Source organism: Amborella trichopoda, chromosome 2 (assembly GCF_054954075.1).
Source record: "Amborella trichopoda isolate Santa Cruz 75 chromosome 2, AtrichopodaSantaCruz75HAP2 v2.0, whole genome shotgun sequence".
NCBI classification, from domain to species: domain Eukaryota; kingdom Viridiplantae; phylum Streptophyta; class Magnoliopsida; order Amborellales; family Amborellaceae; genus Amborella; species Amborella trichopoda.
The window spans coordinates 65,044,831-65,068,152 of record NC_142337.1 but is presented as its reverse complement, the minus strand read 5'-3'; the positions used below and the strand labels follow the sequence as shown (position 1 = coordinate 65,068,152).

General features: G+C 38.4%; 2 protein-coding genes across 2 annotated transcripts in view; one reads left to right on the top strand and one right to left on the bottom strand.

Annotated features, from left to right (window-relative positions):
- Positions 1–378: 378 nt before the first annotated feature.
- On the bottom strand, positions 379–5,213 carry TOC159 (translocon at the outer envelope membrane of chloroplasts 159). Its single transcript, XM_006840468.4, has one exon. The coding sequence runs from the start codon at positions 5,065–5,067 to the stop codon at positions 784–786; it is 4,284 nt and encodes a 1,427-aa protein (XP_006840531.1). The 5' UTR covers positions 5,068–5,213; the 3' UTR covers positions 379–783.
- Positions 5,214–7,470: 2,257 nt separating this feature from the next.
- The window catches only part of LOC18430310 (proteasome subunit beta type-6), a 35,073-nt gene continuing 19,221 nt past the window's right edge, over positions 7,471–23,322 (top strand). Inside the window, exons 1-3 of the mRNA XM_088859877.1 lie at positions 7,471–7,745; positions 8,558–8,674; positions 8,778–8,854. Coding sequence (XP_088716003.1) covers positions 8,572–8,674; positions 8,778–8,854 — 180 coding nt within the window. The 5' untranslated portion in view covers positions 7,471–7,745; positions 8,558–8,571. The remainder of the gene's footprint in view (positions 7,746–8,557; positions 8,675–8,777; positions 8,855–23,322) is intronic.

Genomic DNA, 23,322 nt, shown 5'->3' with positions numbered 1-23,322 from the left:
AAGAGATCATCAAATATGATCCTCTCTCTCATCAATTAGCCATGGGAAAGCAACACTAAGAAATTCATTGTTAATTCATAGGTAATGAAGCTTTGATGCAATTGTATTCAACCGTGCGCAATGGAAAGAATGGCTGATAACATAGTAATCAACTAAAGGTCTTATCTGCACAAACTAATGGTTCCAGATGGAAGATTTGGCTCCAAGACCGTACTGCACAAAATAATTCTGAAAAATGGAGTTTTTGTTTGTTACAGGGAGAGAGAGCTCATGGGAATGCTTCAGGGGATCCTAATGGTAGAAGCAATGAAACATAACTCATTAAAAAAAATAACTCAAAACAAACAACATAAAAAAGTAATAGAATTCGAACATGAATTGCAACAGAAATAATACTGGACATTCAAACAAATTAAGCCTTATTAGGTTCCACCGTACTTATCATCTCCAAATCTATAGAGCCTTACGATAGGAAACCACTTGCCTTGCTACAAAGCCCTATAACTCTCACAGAAAAAGCAAAATTCTCAATAGAAAAATATTGGCTTAGAAGAACCAAAACAAAAACCCCAAAAATGACACCTGCACCGTACTAACAACCACAACCCCATAACAAGAGAGAGAGAGAGAGAGAGAGAGAGAGAGAGAGAGTACCTGTGCACCACAAAAAAGGCTCTTCAAAACCCAAGTGCAAAAACCGGAAAAGCTCTTCAAACCCTAAAAGTCTTTCACTGCTGTACCACCAACAAAACAACTGGACCCACAAAAATGGCTCTTCAAACTCTAGCGCCCAAACTGTGACTCACGACCACCCCACAGGCTCCGAAACAATAGAGCAGCCAGAGGAATAATCCCAAATAACGCAATTTGTACCTGTTCCGAGCTGCTTGTCCTAATTGTAATTTGCCCTGTCATCTTATTATTCAACCCCACTCGAGCAGCCATCTTCGTATTACGACCAATCGAAAACTGGGACTGCAAATTAGCACCCAATGCCAAGTCCCCTCTCCACCTCATAAGCGAAAGCCCCAGCGTGGCCTGGTCTTGCCCAATTGGATAGTCTCCCTCTCTCAGTCTAACCTCCAAATTGGCCCCACAAGCCAAATCGCTACCGGCTTGAACGCCTCCTGCACTTCCCACTAAATTGAGCCTCTTCCCAATAGGAAGCCGGTCCTCAATCTTGAGCCCGGTCGCTATGGTGTCCCCCAAAATTGTAACCGAGAACCCAGCTCCAGTTCGATTCTTGTAGAAGTTTTTAAACCGAGTTTCACCTCGAAAAATGTAGGCCAATTGCTTGCCCACTGTCTGTATATCAAAGCCAGCCATGCTTGAGCCATGCTCGCCATGCTTGGCTGAGACCGAAGAATCCAAGTGGATATTGAACTCCCTCTTGTCTTTAGTTATTTGGACAGATAAGGCAGCAGGGAATTTGTTAAGAATTGCGAGGGTTTCTTCAAGGCTCACACCATCATAACCACAGTCATGATCCCATCCATGTGTATCTAAAACAGGGCGGCTCAGAAGGTGAGAGCTGGGTTCAAGAAAACGATATCGGTAACCGGCGTTATCACCGTCGAATGATGGGGGCAACACCATGTCGGGAAGCGGAACCGGCACAGCCGCAGGCCCCACATCATAATCCTCATTTGGAAACTCGCTTACAATTGATTCACCAGCCGATGCCCTCTTCTTTGCCTTCTTAATTTGTTGGAGCTCCTCTTTCCATTGCCTCCTTTGAAGCAACCTCACCCTGTAATCAAACTCTTCAAAATAGGCCTTCCTTTGATCTTTGCTAAGTTTGGCCAATTGTGCCTTCTTCAAGGGCTTGAAGGGGGGGAGTTGATCGTATTCATCTTCATCTCCCTCTTGATCGGAATCGGAGATATCATCCAAGTCTATGTCGGAGTCACCATTATCGCCCCCTTGATCAGTTGCAAGCTTGGGGTGGGGCCGGGATTGGAGGAGAGAGGAGAGAAGGAAAGGGAGCGGGGGGGACCGAATTCTTAACCCAAAGAGCTTTCCAGGACTTGAGTCTTGGAGCTTGAGGAGAGCGTTGGCCTCTGAAAGTATCTTTGATGAGTAGCACAAGACCAAGAGTTGGGGTCTCCAGGCTTGTCCATTAGGCAAGACCTTGTGGCCCTCTCTGTTCTTTCGACAAGAAGGGTGGTTCTCAACTAAAGAAACCGGGTTCATTAGCCTCATGTCACCCGCTGCCTGCCTTATTGAATGTTGAACAACATGTGAGCGTTGAGCCACAAAGACCTCATAGCTTAGTGGTGCTCCATTGGCACCATCAGGGGGTGCACATGCAGCATGAGTGAGAGCCACAATAGCATTGAACCAAATCGAGGCCCCAAGAGTACTAGTTATCGACCTCAAGAGAGGCAAATCATTATAGTCCCTACTCTGTGTATCAAGCCGATCCACATATAAGACTATATCAGGAGGACACCTCTTTGTGAACTTCTTTATCGATAATAACACCTTCTTATTCGCACTCTGGTCCATCACTGAAGGCATAAGACCTGGACTGTCGATAATCTTCACCTTTACCCCATTAAGAACCCCATTAATCTCTCTCACAGTTGGGGTTGATGGCTCGAAAGCATTAGTTCGGGCCTTTGTTTCTCCAAAAATTGAGTTTATAGTCGCACTCTTGCCAACCCCAGTTTTTCCAAGAACCAAAATTGTGCACGAGAAATCAAGGGGAGACCCACCATCAGTCTCAAGTTGCTTGGCCTCTTGCTTCGCAGCCTCAAGCCCAACGCCTCGCCTTCCATGCCAGCCCCGCTTAATCCCCTCAGCTAACCCTAAGCGATACAAAACTTGGGCAGCCACTACATCTTCGGATGAATGGCCTAACCGGTGAACAAGCCGAAGAAACTTCACCCTTATGTTTTGTATCTTCTCGTGCAATTTCTTTTCTTCTTCATCCATTGTGGTGTCTTGGTCCCCCAAGGCTGCAACTTCTGCTTGGGTAAAAATATTTGGACGGTTTTGCCGGGGTGTAGGCCTCAATGAGGGCATGGATGATCCCAATCCAGCAGGAGGATCACTGGAAAACAGCCTTGGTGCATCGGAAGGTGAGATAGTTATGGTGTTATCTGAAGTACCACCACTACTTGCCGCCTTTAAAAGAGCAGCTAAGGCAGCTGAATCAAATAGCTCTTCTTTGCCATCTTGCTCTTCTTCATCAGTTTCTACTTCTTCATCTGATTCTGACACAACTCGATCATCCATTTTTTGGAGATACATGGATGAGTTCTTCTCCATTTCGTTTACTATCTGTTGGGCTGTTTCAGCTGCCAATGTATTGGGAGGAAGTGTGGGGTTTTGGTATTCAGAATTGATGTAGTCTTTGAGGAGAATCATCTTGATCTCTTCTTCCATATTTTGAACCAATGGCTCTGAAGCTTCTGACGCTTCTACCTCATCTACATCAGAGTAAGAATGTTCATTTGAGCGGGAAGACTTGAGTTTGGATTCACTGACACTTTTTTCTCCCTCTGCCTCAGTATCTCCAAAGCCACCTTCACGAGCGGTTAAAGAGAGATCCACGGCTTTGGTTTTATGAATTACTTCAGCTACTGATGCATTTGAATTCTCCGAGTTAATAGCTTCTAAAATAGGACAAATTGTTCCTTTCTCATGGTTGGGCTCTGTGTCTATGGTTTCTTCCTGTGCATCAGGGTTCAAAGTCACACCTGTTTTAGAAGCATTGCCACGAACAATAGCGTCACAATTCTTTGACTCAGCTTCTACACTGGACTCCACACTCGGCTCCTCATTCTTTGCTTTCATTTCATTACTCTCTGAAACCAGGGTTATGACTTGTGGTTTTGCTTCAGTTACAGGGTTCTCACAAGGCTCATTATTTACCTCTGCAACATCAGTTTTATCGTCAGCCTCCCCTGAATCTACAGTTCCCGTTTTCGAGTCCACCTCAACTTCAAGCTTTCTGTCAGACCCACCCGTCAAAACTCCATTGCTTCTTCCCTCTTCAACCCCTGTTTCCAGCTGAGAAACCTCTGGTTGTGAGCTCTCAACAACTGGACTCTTTTCAAGCTCTGCGACTCCGCCTGAAACAGTGCTCGAACCCACAGCTTTCTCAGCTTCACCATCACCAGTTTTTTGTTCAGTGGCCTCCAAACCAGAGACTTCAACTACTGAATTATCTCCAACATCAGATTTTACATTGGATTCATTACTCGTAGTTGAGCCCCCAGTTCTGTCTACCTCTTGAACAGTGGCTTTTGGAGCCAAGCCCACTGATTCTGAGGTTTCAGACTTTTCGTTATCTTCAAATTGAGATTGTTCATCAGATCCAATAGCTGAAACCTCAGTTTTTCCAGGTTCTACCTCCTTTTGAGAGCTAGGCCCTAAAACAGTGGAATTCTCCACCTCCGGAACGCCAGTTTTAGGCTCATCAATGGTCTCTGAAGCCAGAGGACTGGAACCCAATTGACGTTTCCCAGTAACTTCATCTGAAACCAAGGAATCAGAGACCCCTTTTTCACGATCAACCTCTGCAACTTTAGGAACCCTAACCGAGCTTGAATACCCATCATCCTCCTCACTCTCTCCCTCACCCAAACCCTCATCCTCGTCTTCACCAGACACCTGAGCGACTGGCATCAAAACCCCAGGATTTTTCGAACCAGAAGGGACAACCCCAGCTCTAACCTTCTCCTCCCCACTATCACCAAGAAAAGGGGTCTCAAATTCCTCATCCTCCATTTCCAATTCTAGGGTTTCATCATCTGGGTCCGCCACAAAAGGCCTCTCAGACGCTGTGTCAAAGTCATCCTCCCCACTCAAAAAGCTATCTTCCTCAATATCATCGCCACTGTCACTACTGCCCCCATTATTGACATTACTGTTACCTATTTTGTTCCCCATCATTAAAGCGTTTGTACTGTTATTACTGTTATCATTGCTATCTTCTATAATGTTTTCATCAATATCAGAATCAAGAGAAGGGGGAGCTCTGATAGGATAAGAAGAACCTGAAGTTGCAGTGAGGGTCCCCTTTGGCTTGGAAAGAGGGGGAAGGCCTTGAGCTTCCATGGCTTTCAGCTTTTGTCTCCTTTTTTAGATAAGGGGTTTTAGGTGGGTGGTAAAGGCTCAAAGCAATATCACTGGGCTTTTTCTCTTCGGTCATACATATGCATTCTCAATTAAAATCTGTGTGTGTAAAATGAGAGTGTGGAGAGCCACACGAGCGGATAAGGTAAGGATAGAGAGAAGAGAGAGAGAGAGATAAGAGGCGTGAGAAACCGTATCACATGAAAATGATAGGGCTGGCAATGAGTCTGGTCGGGTCGGATCGGGTCCAGGCCCGAATTCGCCAGATCTGGACCCACTCGGATCCGACCCAAAAATTAAATTATCTATGTTTTGACCTATATTTAAATATATTTCATATATTGGGATCGTAAAAATATTATTCGACGTGGATCCGGACCTAAATAATATTCGGGTCTAAAATTTGAACCCATATCTGAACCGCCGGGTCATACTCGAACTCGGATCGGGTCTAACCCTCGGGTCCCAGGTCGGTCGGGTTCATTGCAACCCCTGAAAATAAGTGTAATATTAAAAACTCCAAATGTACGTTACAAGATGCACTATTTCCGAAACTTGAAATCCATTTTCTCCTCATATCCATGCATCTTGATGTCGAGATGATCAATTTGATGATATTTGAGCATTCAAACAACCTATTCTAGTGAAATTTTTGAGGTGAGTTCTAATTTGATTGTTTAGAGCTTAAGTTCTATATAAACTTTTCCCTTTTTAAATTGTTGGGTTAAATAACAGTGGTGATTACCTGTGGTGAAAGCTAAAGAAGGGGTATTTCAGGAGTATTGTAGATATTTCTTTTGAGAGATATTCCAGTAAAACTTTTGGCAAAACTTGCACTGCCATGTGGTAGGGTGGTTATGTGGAAACTTTTTGAGAAAACTACAAAAAAATCTCAAGACGACTTTTTTTTATGCAACTTACCTAACTTGTTTTTTTTCAAAACAAATTTACTATGCAAATACTCCCAATAAAAAGTTATTTTTTTAAGGCGAAAATGCCCTTCACATTGTCGGAGCGCACAAGTATTGGACCGTCCTTTGTAACTGCTGGGTGCACCATCACATTGCCGGAATGCACAAGTGCCGGACCGCCCTTTGTAACTGCCGGACAACACTTTACACAGTGCTGGAGCCCTATTGTCGAACCACACTTTACACAGTATCGAAGCCTTACTGCTAGACCAAACTTTATACTCTATTTTGGTGGCCTTACTGCATGACCAAACTTTGCACACTATTTTGGTGGGATAGGTGAGAGAGAGGCGTGGGTAAGGTAAAAATAAGGGAGGGTAGTTTAGATTTTTTTTTTTGAGTTTTTGCATATAAAATACATTATGGGAAAAAAAGTGAGAGAATGAATTACATTGAGGTAAGTTGCATAGAAATTGTAGTGTTAGGGATTTTTTTTGTAATTTTCCCTATAAAGACCCTATATTATTTTTAGAAAGGTTTTAGTCTATATTTTTGGGTTAGATTTACCGGGAAAAAAGAGAGTAGGACCTTCATATTTGGATTTACTTAGATATAATTTGTTTTCCTTTTAGCAATTTCATCTTTCGAAATATAAAACTATTTTATAAAGGGTACAGTTGGCATATAGATGCATCCGTAGTTGTAGAGGTAAGGTGTGCCTTCAAATTTTATCATGGTATATAAATTTGATGTAAAATGTTCTTAGGATTATCTTAAAATCTATTTTTATATCTAATTATAAATTTTAAAATTTAAGAAACGGTTAAAATCAAATAGATCTATAAACATATGAAAATCTTGAAAATGGATAGTGTAGATAATATGTTGCAAAATGCAGTATTTATGAGACTTCAAATCTTTTTATTTTTCATGGTCATACATATCGATGTCGAGATGATCAATCAAAGGGTTTTTCAACGTTAAAACTACCTTTTCCGGTGGATTTTTGAGGTTCATCCGTAGCTTTACATTATAAGGTTGCAACCTTATATAAACATTTGATTTTTATAAAAAAGGTATATGTACAATATATTAGAGATTGATTTTTGTGAATGAAAAAAATTGGGTTCATGTTGGAATACTCGAATCCGCACATTTGTTCCTTCTCCTTGCAATTTTCTATCTATCCAAAACACAAATATTTTTCTGATGTTAGTTGTCGTAATTTTAGACTGAGTCACAGATTCAAAAAAATAATGCGGGACCCCAACGCAGACCAATCCTAAAAATTAAAATATTTATATATTTAATATTATTTAAATATATTTCATATATTGAGATCCAAAAAATATTACCTTAACACAAATAGTGTTTGAATCCATATTTAGACTCAGATCTAGATTAGGTCTACTCGAGTCGAGTCCAGGTCATTGCCACCCGCAGCTAAAACTACTCCCATATGAAGTTTTCCATTGCCAACCCTAACTAAAATATGGAGTTTTCTATTGTCAACCTTAGCTAAAACTACTCGAACATGGAGTTTTACCCGAAGGGGTATCTACAGTATACTTCCATTGGAGTATAAAATATTTTAGCGAGAAAGAATGGAAAAAACAGGGACTCGTAACTTCGAGAGAAAGAAAAGCGGCAAACAACGAAGGCACCGAGAGATCCTCATTTAAATCACGCTGACTTCATTCATAATTAGCAAGAAACGAATACGGTTTCCCGCTTCTCTCCCCCTTCGAGGTTTCACGTCTTCTTAAACTCTGCAATATTAAGGTTTAAAGGAACTCTAATTTCAGTGTTCCATATATTAGTGTTTTTGTTGTGGCTTTCGCGGCGTTTTTTTTTTTTTTAGTGCAGATCAGCTGGAACTAGGGTTTAGGTTTATTCATCGAAAAGAGATTAGGGTTTAGGTTTCAATGGATCGTTCTGGCATCTATTACGGGGCTGTTCTTTATGGTGTTTCTGCAAAACTGTAGCTTTATGTTATATCATCTGGAACATTTGATGCAATCGTGGTTCTGCAAAACCCTTATGTTATATCATGATTTGATAAAATCACTGTTTAGATGTGGTCATAAGTAAAATTGGTTCTTTTTTTTTCCTTGGTATTTCAATTTTTGGTGGGCAAGAAATTAGGTATCTCAGATTTTTGAGCATCAGTTTTTGGGTTATAGAGCTTGTTGCTTGTTCAATCACAATCAGAAAAGTATTTTGTTTGTCATTAATTTTGGTTTTAGAGAGCGAAGTTGCATTTTGAATTGGTTACTTTCTCCTGTATGCCTTTCAACTTTCATGTTTAATATTTTAATACAAGGTTAACACAACGGTTCAGTGGGAATAAACTCATTACAATATTTGAAAAACTGTCGCAAAGTTGTTAAATTTGAAGGTAACTGTCCATAGTATTCATAAAATTTTCTTATAATTTTTGATACTATTGAAATAGACCATCATATTTGGAAAGTTTTGGGGAAATCATAATAGTTTTGCTATTTCTCTCTAAATTGGTGGAAGAAAAAACTACCCCTCACTGTGGAATATTTGTAGAACAGATATCTCATACGGAATGGATCTTAACCTAAATGCGTCCCATTCAATGGGAACAACTATTATCCGAGTAACATATGATGGTGGTGTAGTTCTTGGTGCTGATTCTAGAACAAGCACAGGTAATCTTGTTAGGCATTTGCAAGGTTTATTTTGTTGTTGAAGAAATTGGTTATTAACTAGTAATTAATCACACTTTTTGTTTATGATTTATTTTGGTACCAGGGATGTATGTTGCCAATCGTGCTTCGGATAAAATCACAGAGCTCACTGATAACGTTTATGTTTGTTGTTCTGGATCGGTATTATTAAATCTCTCCCTCTATCTCTATTTTTTTAAAAGATAAATTTTTAAGTATGTTGATGTTTGATTAATGTGAGGTCTATAAAAGAGTTGGTTGCATATAAGTTTTAGATGGTTTACATTAATTTTTTAAGGTTAAGGATTTTGCATCTATTGAAACTCGAATGGGTTTGCGCATTAATTGAATGGTGATAGATTGGTGTGATAGATAATACCAATGCATTTATTTGTGTTAAGGAGTTCATATCTCCTAAAATTCAGAAAATCGGTGAAGTTTTTTTTTTTGGATTGAGCTGATTCTTTCAACATATTGATATAGAGTTGTTCCTCCCAAGTTTGATTTTCAAATGCATAACTCTTCACCCTGATGTCCGTTTTGGGTGATTCAAATCTCATATTAGAGGTCTATTCCGGATCTACAACTATTGTCTATAGGGTTTATCTTAATTCAGATGTTTCAGGCCTCCATTATTGGTTAAATGGAAGCTGAAGAGTTTGATTATTAGTTTTATAATATTCCTTAAGTATTAATATAGCTAGATAATGAATGTGTGGGACTTCATTTTATAAAATAGCTAGTTTCCTAAAGTCATAAAGGATCGTTTGGAAAAGATAGATTTAGGAAAGATTATGGGATTCTTTAATTTCCATGTTAAGCAAGATAAGAGTTTTCTACCTCCATAAATAAAATGTAGGTCAAAGCCAATCAAAGAAGAGATTCAATTGAGAATATAGGTTGTTTTTTCTTGATGGTTTGATTCCATCCATTCTAAGGTGTTAATGCCTTTTTCATGGTGTTGATTTCATGAAACTCTAGTTTGGGTTGGTGTTGATGCTACTACAATTCTGGGCTTCATAAGTTGCATAAGGTGTTGACTCCGTATACAAGTTAGGGTTTCCTTCTTCCTTCATCTCTTCTTTTCTCTCTCTCTCTCTCTCCCTCTCTCTCTCTCTCTCTCTCTCTCTTTCGATCCCGCCTCCAAACCTAAACCTTGTGAAAACCCACCTAGATAATCCAAAAGCTCATTTAAACCTTAGGAAAACTAACTGTTAACGAACCATGACTGCAAACCTCTGCTCCCTTTTCTCACCCTGAACCAACCCTAGGTGCCCTTCTTTCATTCTTCTATCTGCAAATCAACTTTCAATAAGACCCAAATTTCAAGCCCTAAACTTTACCTAAACCTTATGAAAGTATGACCCCCTAACACAATTGGAAATTAGCAGCGAACAACACCCGACAAATTAACCGTGTTTTAGAAAGAAATGAAAACCAAGAAGGAATTCAACAAGAATGAGCGTGCAAATCCGAGCCTTCTGCTATGGGTTCATGAGCACAAGAGGGAAAAAAAAAGAAATACCCACAAATGGTTACACTCTCTCTCTCTCTCTACACGCTCTGTAAAACCTTTACTCTTTTATTCACCTCCAAAAACTCTCTTTTACAAGATCAACTCGCTTCTTTTTATACTAAATTTTCTTCCTTTTTGCAAGATGAGGATGTCACCAAAAGTTACCTCATCCCACAAAAGAAAAGCAACCTACCTAATTTTTGTACTTATCTCCTATTTGCTTTTTAAAACTAGATTCCAAAAAAAGGACTCTAATAAATGCCTAACTCAACTTTTTCCTAAGAAAATATGGACTCCTAAGAAAAATAAGACCTACCAAAGAAGAAATAAAAAATAAATTAAAAATAAAAAATATTAAGTTATCGCTACTTCTTCCGACCCCAATCCGATTGCTCCAGATAGTCGAGCGCAATCATCTCGACTACATACTTTGAGTGGCAGTTGGAAATTACCGGCAAACAACACCCGGTGAAATACAATCGTGTTTTTATAGAGAGAAAATTTAAGAAGAGATCAACAAGAGGAAAGAACAAACGTGCAGGTCTGAGCATCCGCCACGTGCCCACTAGCAAAATTGAAGAAGAAAAGAATAAACCTATGAATAAGGTGTCTCTCACTCTCTCTTAACTTTCTTTCACATACTTTAAAAGAACGATTCAATTTTATTCACGTTGAAACTCTGTTACAAGATCATTTTCTTCCTTTTATACTACCTTTACTTTCCTTTTGCAAGATGAGGACGTCACTAAAAGTCACCTCATCCCATTAAAAAAAAAAAGCAACCTACCTAATTTTTGTGCGTATCTCTTATTTGCTTTTTAGAACAAGATTCCAAAAACAAGACTTTAATAAATGCCTACTAAAAATAGGACAACATTTTCCTAAGAAAATATGGACTCCTAAGGAAAATAAGGACCTACCAAAGAGGAAATAAAAAATAAATTAAAATTAAAAATACTAACTTGTTGCTACTTCTTTTGACCGCTATCCAATCGCTCGAGATAATCGAGCGTGATCATCTTGATTGCATCATCCTCCCCTGGCTGGAGAGAACTTGTCCTCAAGTTAAGCTTTTTGTCACTAAAGGTATCTCCTATATAAGTAATTAAGTGTTTGACATTAAAAACATCAGAAGCTCGCATGTGGCTTGGTTGCTGTAACTGATAGGCATTGTCATTGATCTTCTTTAAAATTTCGCATGACACAATCTTCCGTTACGGAGCTTATTATACTCCTCAGCAGGATATCTGTCTTTGGTCAAAACATCCCACACGTAATCTCTAAATTCGAATACTTGTTTGCGACGATGCTAATCAGCAACAACCTTATATTTTGCATTACTAACTTCAATTTGCTTCTTTGATTTGGTCAACTATATCTTCTGCCTTGCCACTAAATTTCCCTTCATGAGGTATAGGAGTCAAATATAGCACACTGTTGGGATTATATCCATAGACAACTTCAAATGGGTTCTTTTGAGTACTTCGATTCTGGGACCTGTTGAAAGCAAATTCAGCTTGAGGATGAGGTAAAGCCAAATCCCATTGCTTTGGCTTGTTTCCTGCAAAACTATGCAATAAATTTCCTAAGATTTTATTCACAACCTCTGTTTGACCATCAGGTTGTGGATGATAAGCGCTACTAAAACATAACTCTTCCCATCGACTTCCATAGAGATCTCTAGAAATGACTCATGAAGTTTTGAATCTCTGTTGGAAGTGATTGATTTTGGAATGCCATGCAATCGAACAATCTCTATGAAATAGATTTTTGTTATATTAAAAGCATCCATAGTTTTCCTTAATCCATACCTCTCTGTGTTCTTGGTAACCCCAACACAAAATCCATATTGATATCTGCCCATGGTGTAGATGGCACTGGTAATAGAGTCCAATATTCTGCGCAATCCTTTGGACACTTGACAAATGTAGCATCTGTCATAAATCTAAAAACGTCATGTAACATCTTGGGCCAAAAATAATCCTTGGGCACCAAGGCCATGGTTTTTTCATGACCATAAGTGACCTTCATTATGCAACTCCCTGATGATCTTTTCCCTAAAGAGCACTATGGTATATAAAGTTGTAGGCCTTTGAAAAGAAAATCATCATGCACACAATAATCATCATGCGTACCTGCTAAGATATCAACTAGAATTGCTCCAAAGTTAGAATCATCTTGGTACAACTCCTTGAAAGTCTCAAAGCTCACCACCTTTACCTTCATAGTGGTAAGTAGCGTGACTCTCCTACTCAAAGCGTCAACTACCTTGTTATGAACACCTGTTTTATGCTTGAAGGTGAAAATAAACTCTTGCAAGTAAGACACTCATTTAACATGTCTTCTATTGAGTTTATGTTGATCATTGATGTATTTAAGAGCTTTGTGGTCCAAATAAAGAGTAAACTCTCTCTGCACCAAATAATTTCTCCAATTCCTCAAGGTTTGCACAATGAGATAAAACTCAACATCATAAGTAAAATAATTAACCTTGGATCCATTGAGCATTTCATTGTAGAATGCTACAGGTTTTCCTTCTTGACTTAACAAAGCACCAATACCAACTCCTGATGCATCATAATCTGCTTCAAATTTTTTATCAAAGTTTGGTAAAGGGGCTTCTAACATTTTCTTCTTTCTCAACTGCCTCTGCTTCTGTTGTCCGCTGCAATTTTTTTTTGCATTTTCAAACGATCTGTAATTGATGAAATAAGTGCGCTGAAATTTATGATGAACTGTATGTAAAAAGAAGCCATACCATGGAAACTGTGGACATCATGTATGCTGCACAGAGTAGGCTACTCAAGTATAGCCGCCACCTTGGACTGATCTGCTTTCAGAGTGTTAGTTGATTCTTGTGGATCGTGGTGTTCGTTGATATGCATCATGTCTCATAGACATGGCTTATGTCCACGTATCGGGAGTGAGCCCATTCAACGAGAACGAGACCTTTGAGATATAGAAATAAAAAATTTGAGGGGGCAAGTAAAGGAGCTGACCCAACGCTTGGCGCAAAATCCGGCCTCGACACACAATGATGATGGTAGTGGGTCGAACGTTGCTTTCGAGAGGCTGTTTCGGACGCATGCTTTGTGTCGGGAGCCTCATGGTCGAGAGAATGATCTGGTTAAGTTTGATGAAGAGTCAGTACGTTTGGATCTTCAATTGGAGTTATCATTTCAAAGTGATCGTTTTTTGATGAAGGTCCTATATTTGATGAAGAATAAGATGAAAGGAGAGAAGTTGTCCTTGAGGCAGTGTGGATATTTAATTTTCTCATCCATGGAGAGATGGAGAATCAAGATGTTGACTTGAACTTAGAGAAGATCAAGCCAATTGAAATATTTGACGAATAGAAAGAGGAAGATCTTAAAGGAGAATCAATAGGTGAAATTGGTTCAACCATTGATTCTATTGCTTATCTAAAAAATGCATACATGGTGAGCTTTAATGTTAAGTTTGAGTAATTTTAAGTTTATGTGGCTGAAAAATCGACGTACAATGACTCTTTCTTCGAGGGCTTATCATTTTCAATGCACAATTGTTATGTTTTGATAGTGTAGTAACCCACAGGTCTCAAAATCGTGTTTGTAATATTCGGGTTGAAAAATGATGTGAGATTAATACAAATTTTATCTTAGCACATTTTAAATCTCGAGGTCGAGTTTTCTCCAATCAGTAGAGAATGATGCAGATCGAGATATAGTTGCTACAAAATTTTAATTTTGTTCTTTGTAATTTTATTTTTAAAGATGTGGGTAGAATTTGTATTTTTTTTATTGGGGTTAATTTTACGAATATTATTAATCTTAAGATCTAATATTGCAATTTTGGTTTTTTAGGAAAACTTGTCTTTTGTTTTTCTTAGGGTATCTTTTTTTAAAAAAAAAAACTAATTTTTTTTAGTTATCTTTAGTTAAATAGCTTATCATTTTATTTATTTATTTAGGATCTTTTTAGTATGACTTTTTTAGATAATAGAGTTTGAATTTTTTTAGGAAAGATAAGGTTGTTTTATATTTTTGTTGAGTTGGGTTTTTTTTTGGGAGAAGGCTTCTCTTGGAATAGAGAGTCTCTTAGTTCAAGGTTATCTTGTATAAAGATAAGTAGTGTAAATGCTTAACTTTAATATGGTTTAAAAGATTATCTTTAGAATAACGGCCCTTCTTGTGGGTGTTTTTTTCTTCTCGTGCTTGTGGCTCTGTAGCGGAGGACTCGGAACTGCACATTCGTTTCTGTTTATTAATTTCCTTCTCAGTTTTTATTTCTCTCTTTAAAACTTGGTTGTTTTTGCTGTGTGTTGGTGGCTGGTAATTTGAACGTTAGTTGATTCTTTTGGGAGGATTGTAGGCGGAAAAATTTGTTGATTGAATTGATATTATAGAGCCCATCTTCCATTACAAAGATTGCCTGATGATAGGAAGGTTAAACTTGTCGCCATTAAGCTTAAGGATCGTGCATCAGCATGGTGGGAGCAATTGAAAAAAGCTCGGGAAAGATAAGGAAAATTGAAAATTTAGGATTGAGGAAAGATGACAAAGTTGAAGGAGCAGTTCTTGCCCTTTAACCATACCTAGACGATGTTTCAACGGCTTCATACCCTTCGGCAAGTTCGGCGGTCCGTTGATCATTTTACTGATGAGTTCCATCTACTAGTTGCACGGAACAACTTGTCTGAGACTGAAAAGCAACTGGTTACCCAATACATTGCAGTACGTCGCCAGTCAATTCAGGATGTCCTAAGGTTACACTCCCCATGGACTGGAAAAAAAACAGTCCAGGGGCAGGGCTAGCGGAGCCACGGCAGAAATGCCACTGCAGCACCTATTAATCGCCCAAACACTGCTAGTTCAGGTGTTAGAGTTTAAGGCATCATCTGAACTCTCAGCTGTTTCAAGTGCGGGGAGGTAGGTCATAAGGCCAGAGATTGTATGAGTTTTTTCAATTACTCCCATCATGCTGATGTACGACCTTTAAGCTTAATGACCACGAGTTTAACGTTCCTATCGTGGGGCACATATTTGTATTCGAAGGTGCGCTCTGCAATATCAATCCAATCAATAACTTCTTTTGCTTGCAATCCTTCTGCAATAATCAACTGACCTTTGATACCACTTGATGCAGTGGAAAATTACTGGCTGCCAACACCCGGCAAAAACAACCACATTTTAGAGAGAAATAAAAACCGAGAAGGAAATCAATGAAGAATGAACGTGTCGATCTAAGTCTTCGTCTACGGGGGCACAAGCACATGAGAAGGAAAAATACCCACAAAAAGGACCCCTTTTTCTCTCTGTAGAAAAGCTTTTTTTATTCCATCAAAATTAATCTCTCTTACAATATTAGATGTCCCCTTTTTAAAACGTCCTATTCTACCTAACTTGCTAAAAGATAAAGACTCAATTATGAAAAATAAGCTTATATCTTATCTTTTTAGGATACATGTCCCCCTTTATCAATAGCATCTAAGACCTCTTAAAGTGCTATTCTAAAGATTATTTTCTAAACCCTACTAACGATAAGTATTTTCACCACTTATCTTTGTACAAGATAACCTTGAACAAACAAATTTTCCATTCCAAGAGAAGCATTCCAAAAAATAAACCCAACTCAACAAAAAATATAAAACGGCCTTATCTTTCCTAAAAAATTTGAACTCTATTATCTAAAAAAGGCATACTAAAAAGATTAAAGAGTTTCTATATAAATAAATGAAATGATAAACTATTTAATTAAATATAACTAAAATTTTTCTAGTTTTCTAAAAAAATAAAAGATACCCCCCCCCAAAAAAAAAAAGGACAAGTTTTTCTAAAAAAACAAAATTGCAACCTTAAATCCTAAAATAAATAATATTTCTAAAATTAATCCCAATAAAAAAAAATAAAAATTCTACCCACATCTCTAAAAATAAAATTACAAAAAATATAATTAAAATTTTGTAGCAACCATATCTTGATTTGCATCATTCTCCCCTAGTTGGAGAAAACTCGACCTTGAGTATTAAAATGCACTAAGATGAAATTTGTATCAGCCTCGCATCATTTTTTAACCCGAATATTGCAAACACAGTCCTGAGACTTGTGGGTTTCTGCATTAATCAAAACATAGCGATTGTGTATTGAAAATGATAAGCTCTCGAGGCAAGGGTGGTCGTATGTAGATTTTTTACCCACATAAACTTGTTGAAATTGCTCAAACTTAACCTTAGGGCACACCACGTATACAATTTTTTATAATCACTAGATTCAGCAGTCGAACCCATTTCACCTATTGATTCTCCTTTGAGGTATTCCTCTTTCTCTTCGTCAAATATTTTTGTAGGCTTGATCTCCTTTAGGTTCAAGTCAACATCTTGATTCTTCGTCTCTCCATTGATGAGAAAATTAGATATCCTTGCTGGCTCAATGACAACTCTCTCCTTTCATCTTGCTCTTCATCAAATATAAAACTTTCATCAAAGAAAAGATCATTTTGAAATAATAATTCCAATTGAAGATCCATGCCTACTGGTTATTCATCAAACCTAACTAGATCACTCTCTTGATAATCAGACTCCCGACACAAAGCATGCACCTGAAACATGCTTTCGAAAGCAATGTCCGACTCACTACTATCATCATAGTGTGTCGAGGCTGGATTTTACGCCAAGCGTTGGATCAACTCCTCTACTTGCTTTATCAAATTTTTGATCTCTATATCTTGGAGGTCTTGCTTTTGTTGGATGGGCTTACTCCCGATACCAGGTCATAGGCCATGTCTACAAGTCTTGATGCCTATTGACGAACACCATGATTTACAAGAATCAACTGACGCTCCTATAGCAGATTAGTCCAAGGTGACGACTATACTTTAGTGGCATACTTTGTGTAGCATACGTGATGTCAGCAGTTTCCATAGTTTGGCTTCTTTTTACAGGCAGTTCATCAGGAATTTCAACGCACTTATTTCACCAGTTACAGATTGTTTGAAAATGCGAAAATTTCTATAGACTCTAAAGGTAGAGCAAAGTTTCCAGTTGATAAAAAAGAAAATGCTAGAAGCCCCTATATTGGCTTTACCAGACTTTGATAAATTTTTTGAAGTTGATTGGTATGCATCAGGAGCTGGTATTGGTGTTGTGTTAAGTCAGGAAGGAAAACCGGTGGCATTCTACAGTGAAAGGCTCAATGGGTCAAAGGTTAATTGTTCTACTTATGATGATGAGTTTTATGCCTTTGTGCAAGCCCTGAGGAATTGGAGACATTATTTGGTATAGAGAGAGTTTATTCTTTACTCGGATTACGAAGCTCTTAAATACATCAATGGTCAACATAAACTCAATAGAAGACATGCTAAATGGGTGTTTTACTTATAGGAGTTGCTTTCTGCTTCAAGCATAAAGTGGGTGTTCATAACAAGTAGCTGATGCTTTGAGTAGGAGGGCCACACTACTTACCACTATGAAGGTGAAGGTGGTGGGCTTTGAGAGTTTCAAGGAGTTGTACCAAGATGATCTTAAATTTGGAGCAATTTTGGCTGATGTCTTAGCAGGTAAGCGTGATGATTACTGTGTATATGATGATTTTCTTTTTAGAAGCATACAACTATGTATATCAGAGTGCTCACTACGAGAAAAGAGCATCAATGAGTTGCATAATTGAGGGCGTTTTGGTCGTGACAAAACCATGGGCGTTTAAGGATTGTTTTTGGCCCAAGATGTTGCATGAGGTTGTTAGATTTATAGACAGATGCTACATTTGTGAAATGTCTAAAGGGATTGTGTAGAATACTGACTCTATACTCAATTACCAGTGCCATCTGCACCATGGGAGGATATCAGTATGGATTTTGTGTTGGGGTTACCAAGAACACAGAGAGGTATGGATTCAGTGTTTGTGGTGGTAGAAAGATTCTCTAAAATGGCACATTTTATTGCCTGTAGGAAAACTATGGATGCTTCTATTATTGCTCAAATCTATTTCAAGGAGGTTGTTCGATTGTATGGTATTCCAAAATCAATTACTTCAGACAGAGATACAAAATCATGAGTCCTTTCTAGAGATCTATATGGAAGTTGATGGGAACTGGGTTATGTTTTGGCAGCCCTCATCATCTACAAACTTATGGTCGGACACATATTGTGAATAAGAACTTGGGTAATTTATTGCACAGTTTGGAAGGAAACAAGCCGAAGTAGTGGGATTTTGCTTTACCTCAAGTTAAATTTTCTTGCAATAGGTCCCTGCTGTCCTGCTGGGGAGTTGGGGATTATGTGTGGGCTGTTTAGACAGAAGAGAAATATTCTATTGGGGAGTATAACAAGCTCAGTAATCGGAAGATTAGGCCATGCAAAATTTTAAAGAAGATCAATGACGATGCTTATCACTTAAAGCTACCAAGCCACATGCGGACTTCTAATGTTTCAATGTCAAGCAGTTAATTCCTTATGCAGGAGATACCTCTAGTGACGAAAAGCTTAACTTGAGGGTGAGTTCTCTGCAACCAGGGGAGGATGATGCAGTCGAGATAATCGCCCTCGACTGTCTGGAGTGATTGAATAGCGGTCAAAAGAAGTAGCGATAACTTGGTATTGTTTCTTTTACTTATTTTTTATTTCTTCTTTGGTAGGTTCTTACTTTCCATAGGAGTCTATATTTTTTGAGGAAAAAGTTGAGTCTTAGTTTTTAGTAGGCCTTTATTAGAGTCCTTTTTTTTTAATCTTGTTCTAGAAAGCAAATAAGAGAAGTACAAAAGTTAGGTTGGTTGTTTTTCTTTAATGGGATGAGGTAAATTATGGTGACGTCCTCATCTTGCAAAAGGGAAGAAAAGGTAGTATAAAAGGAAGAGAATTGATCTTGTAAAAGAGAGTTTCAACGTTAATTAAATTGATACGTTCTTTTACAGTACATGAAAGAAAGTTAGAGAGAGAAACCTTATTCGTGGATTTATTCGTTTCTTATGTTTTGCTTGTGGGCATGTGGCAGAGGCTCAGACCCACATGTTTGTTTGTTCTTCTTGCTGATCTCTTCTTAAATTTTGTTTCTCTCTCTAAAAACGCGGTTGTATTTCGCCTACTGTTGTTCACTGGTAATTTCCATCTGCCACTCAAAGTTGCACTCGACTATCTGGAGTGATTGGATCACGGTCAGAAGAAGTAGCGATAACTTAGTATTTTTTTTTAATTTTTATTTCTTCTTTGGTAGATCCGTATAAGAGACCTGTTTTAAAAAGCAAATAAGAGATAAATACAAAAATTAGGTTGGTTGCTTTTCTTTAATGGGATGAGGTAACTTTTAGTGACGTCCTCATCTTTCAAAAGGGAAAAAAGGCCCCCCCCTCTTTCTCTCTTATTTATAGACCTGTCCTAAGTCCTATCCGCTTCAAGCTTCTAATCATATGCTCGTACTCAATATAGGAGACCATAGTGCATCTAAAGTCCTTTCTTCCTAAAACCTCGTTGAATGTTTTGCTCAACCCCCTCTATTCTACATCCGTTTTGGTATTAAATCAAGTTGTTTCTTGGGTGTTTGTTTTAAGTTTAGCCATGTATTCCCTAATGGATCAAACCTATGACGCATCTTTCCAAAGCCATAGAGATGAGCTTTAGGATCAATTACTGGATGTGGTAAATGCGAGGCACTTCATATTAATTGCCATATATGGGAAAATGACCATCACTCTGCAATCAATAGCCTATATTGACGAAGCAAAAGAAAGGTCAAGAGCCGCTTATAGAGAAATTGGCTTAATACTTCTTCTCCTTCTTCTAAGGGTAGGAGTAGCTCTATCCAACTCTTTGGGGTTGACTCGCGTCCATGGTAACCAATGTAAGCGCTTCGAAGGATGGACATGTTCAAGTCAATTTTAAAAAAAAATGGAGGTCGACACTCAGATACATGGGTGTCATGAGGTGTTTTTTATTTTTTTGAGGGTGGGGGAGGAGGGTGTATCTATATATATATACATAAGTGACTGATTTAATATCACCATGTAGTTAAGATTGACGGCCAAGAATTACCAAAAAGAGTGCCCTTCAATATCTTGGGTCGGTAATCCACGAAAATAGAGAGATTGAGGAAGATGTCACACATAGAATTAGAGCTGGGTGGGCGAAGTGGAGATGTGCGACCAGAGTTTTATGTGACCGCCACATTCTGATGAAGCTGAAGGGCAAGTCCTAATGGACAACTATGAGACCAGTTTTGCTTCATGAGGCGGAATGTTGGGCGTCCAAGAAACAACATACCCATAGAATGAGTGTAGCTGAGATGAAGTTATTGAGATGGATGAGTGGTAACACAAGAAGGGATATATTTCGAAATGAATACATTCAGGAGAATTTAGGTGTGGCACCAACAAGCGCTAAGACGAGAGAAAGTAGACTAAGGTGGGTTGGCCATGTGCTGTGCAGAACTAGTACAACACTTGTTAGGAGGTGCGAGTTAATTCAAGTATAAGGCTCAAAAGGGCAAGGGGTAGGCCCAAAAAGACATGGTTGGAAGTAGTGTGAAAAGATATGGGGACTCAGGGCTTCACTGAAGGTATGATCCTTACTAGTGTAGAATGACGGACTAGGATTCATGTGGTTGACCCCAATTAGTTGGGAGAAGGCTTTGACGACAACGACGACGATGAAGATGATTTCATATCACTATGTCGTTGTAATATAATGAAACCACACTTCTAGAAAACCATGTTTGTGGCATTTTGTATGACTCAAAAAATTGTACGCACCCTATCTTCATCCCAATAGTCAATACCCAAAAAAATAAAATTCAATTTGTGCCCTAGAATTGGTCAAAATGAGTCCTCTCCTCCAATGAATCTAGACCTTCCATTTGGCAAATTTAAAGATCTAGACCTTTACAAACTCAAAATCATTTTTTTCTTTTTTAACATTGTTAATCTAATGATAGTAAAGCCAATTAAAAAATTTGGAAAGGTATGGAATCCTTCTATGGCATAGATGTAGGCATCTTACTAAAATTGGCGATTATGTTAATTGGTCTAAAAAAAGATATTAGGCTGTGTTTTCAAATTTTGCTTTTTTATAATTGTTCATTAGAATGAAAAGAGTGAATTTTAAAAGATTGGAGTCTAGCAAATGGCCCTACCATGGTTTTGGAAGATTATTTCATTATATTACTATACAATCATGGCATGAAATCATTCCCCATATCATCATCATCATTAGAGCCTTATCCCAACTTTTTGGGGTTCACTACACAAATCCTGTTCCGCCATTCTACTTTATAAAGGGCCATTCTCTTAGTCAGATAAAGCGCCTCTTTTGGGAAATGCCCTAGCATGAGCAGATAATGTAGATTCAGGATTCTTGGAAAGTTGTGGCAAAGTTTTATGCTGGCTGCTGATGCAAATTGCATCTAGGAGCGTTTTCCACTCGGGATGTGTTTGTCATTTCTAGGACCTTTTTTTGGTCCCGGGATCTATTTGTCATTTTTAGACGCCTTTTTTGCCAACGGGATGTGTTTGTTATTTAAGGATTTGTTAAAGACTCTTTTGTAATTTATGGTTAGGGGCCATCTTGGGTTAGAATTATAGTAAGGGTAGGAAAGAGTATTGTAAATTGCCCATGTACTCAACAAGTTAAATTAGAGTAATGTTATTTGAGTTCCCATGAGTCTAGGAGTCAATGTTGTGTAGTTTCAATGCATAGGAAATTGGTTGCATGAATAGGAACTTGTAATATGGGAACTAGGTTGCATGAAAGTTGATTTAATTGTATGAGGAATAGGTATAGGGGCAGTTTAGGCATTTTACTATTTGGTTAGGGGTATTTTGATCATTGTCCATCTTCAGCGAATGTATACTGTACATTGTTGTAACAGTTGGAAAAGTTTTTGTTAATACTTTGATAATGAAATCGAAAAACTCCCTTCTCCTTGGTGGGGGGTGAGAGAGAGAGAGAGTTCTCTTCCTTGTGTATTACGAATACCTTGAGTTGGAAGGCTATCTACTTGGTGTAGCGACACGAGTAGGGTCTAGGAAAGCCCTTGATTGAAATCAAAGAAGTTAGGTTGTTGCACCTGCTGCCCACCTAAGAAAACCCTCCTCCTTGACTTGGGATTGTGACTAGCCCTGGGTAGCAGGGGGCCAGCCAAGGTGGAGTTATGAAATCACTCTATATCTATATATGGAAAGCCTTATGCAACGCCTATAGGAGAAAATGAACAATGTTTTCCTCTATAGGCTGGTTTGGTTTTTTTGGATGACAGAGAAAAATCAACCGCCATGGACATGCGAGAGCAGTTGTGGGGTAAAAACACTGTTCACTTTGCCTATAGGCGTTGGAAAGAGTTTTTCTATATATATATATATATATATGTATATATATGTATGAGAGAGTAGAGAGTATTTTGGGAAAAGGCGCTGAGGTTGATGGTATATATGAGAGAGAGAGAGAGAGAGAGAGAGAGAGAGAGAGAGAGAGAAAGAGAGAGAACATATGGACCCGTATGTGTGTGAGAGAAGTCTTACATCGAACACTTGGAGGACATGCTCTTCTTTTTTTTCCTTTCATATGTAGAGAGATATAGAATATGAGTTCATGAGAGGAGGGGGGGGGGGGGTTCACATCGAAGTGAATATGCATATTATGTAAGGCCGTCTAAAAGCTAGCATTCATGTGCTGGCAAAGTCGGAACAGTCCAGTTTTTTTTAGTGGGATGGTGGACGAGAATGATGCAGATTGCTTTTTAAAGTCATAACTTTTTACTAAGATCTCCCTTTGGGGTGATTCAAATCTTAAATCGAAGTTCTCTGTTAGATTATTTTTATTATCTATATGGTTTTTTCCTAACTTGGATGTTTCAGGCCTCAAATCTTGGTGAAAAGGTTGCTCGCTGGAGTACATAAAGAATGTTGGGTGGTCAAGAATCAACAAAGCCATAAGATGAGTGTAGCTGAGATGAGGATGTTGAGATGGATGAGTGGTAAGACAGGAAGAGATAGAATTCAAAATGAATACTTTTGGGAGAACTTAGGTGTGACTCCAATGTGCAATAAGATGAGAGAAAGTAGACTTAGGTGTGCTGGCCATGTGCAGCTCAGACTTTGTACAACACTTGTTAAGAGGTGCGAGTTAGTTCAAGTGGAATGCTCAAAAAGGGCA

Bases quoted from the DNA above. Each gene is read 5' to 3' on its own strand.
- TOC159 (XM_006840468.4), bottom strand. From the start codon at position 5,067: ATGGAAGCTCAAGGCCTTCCCCCTCTTTCCAAGCCAAAGGGGACCCTC.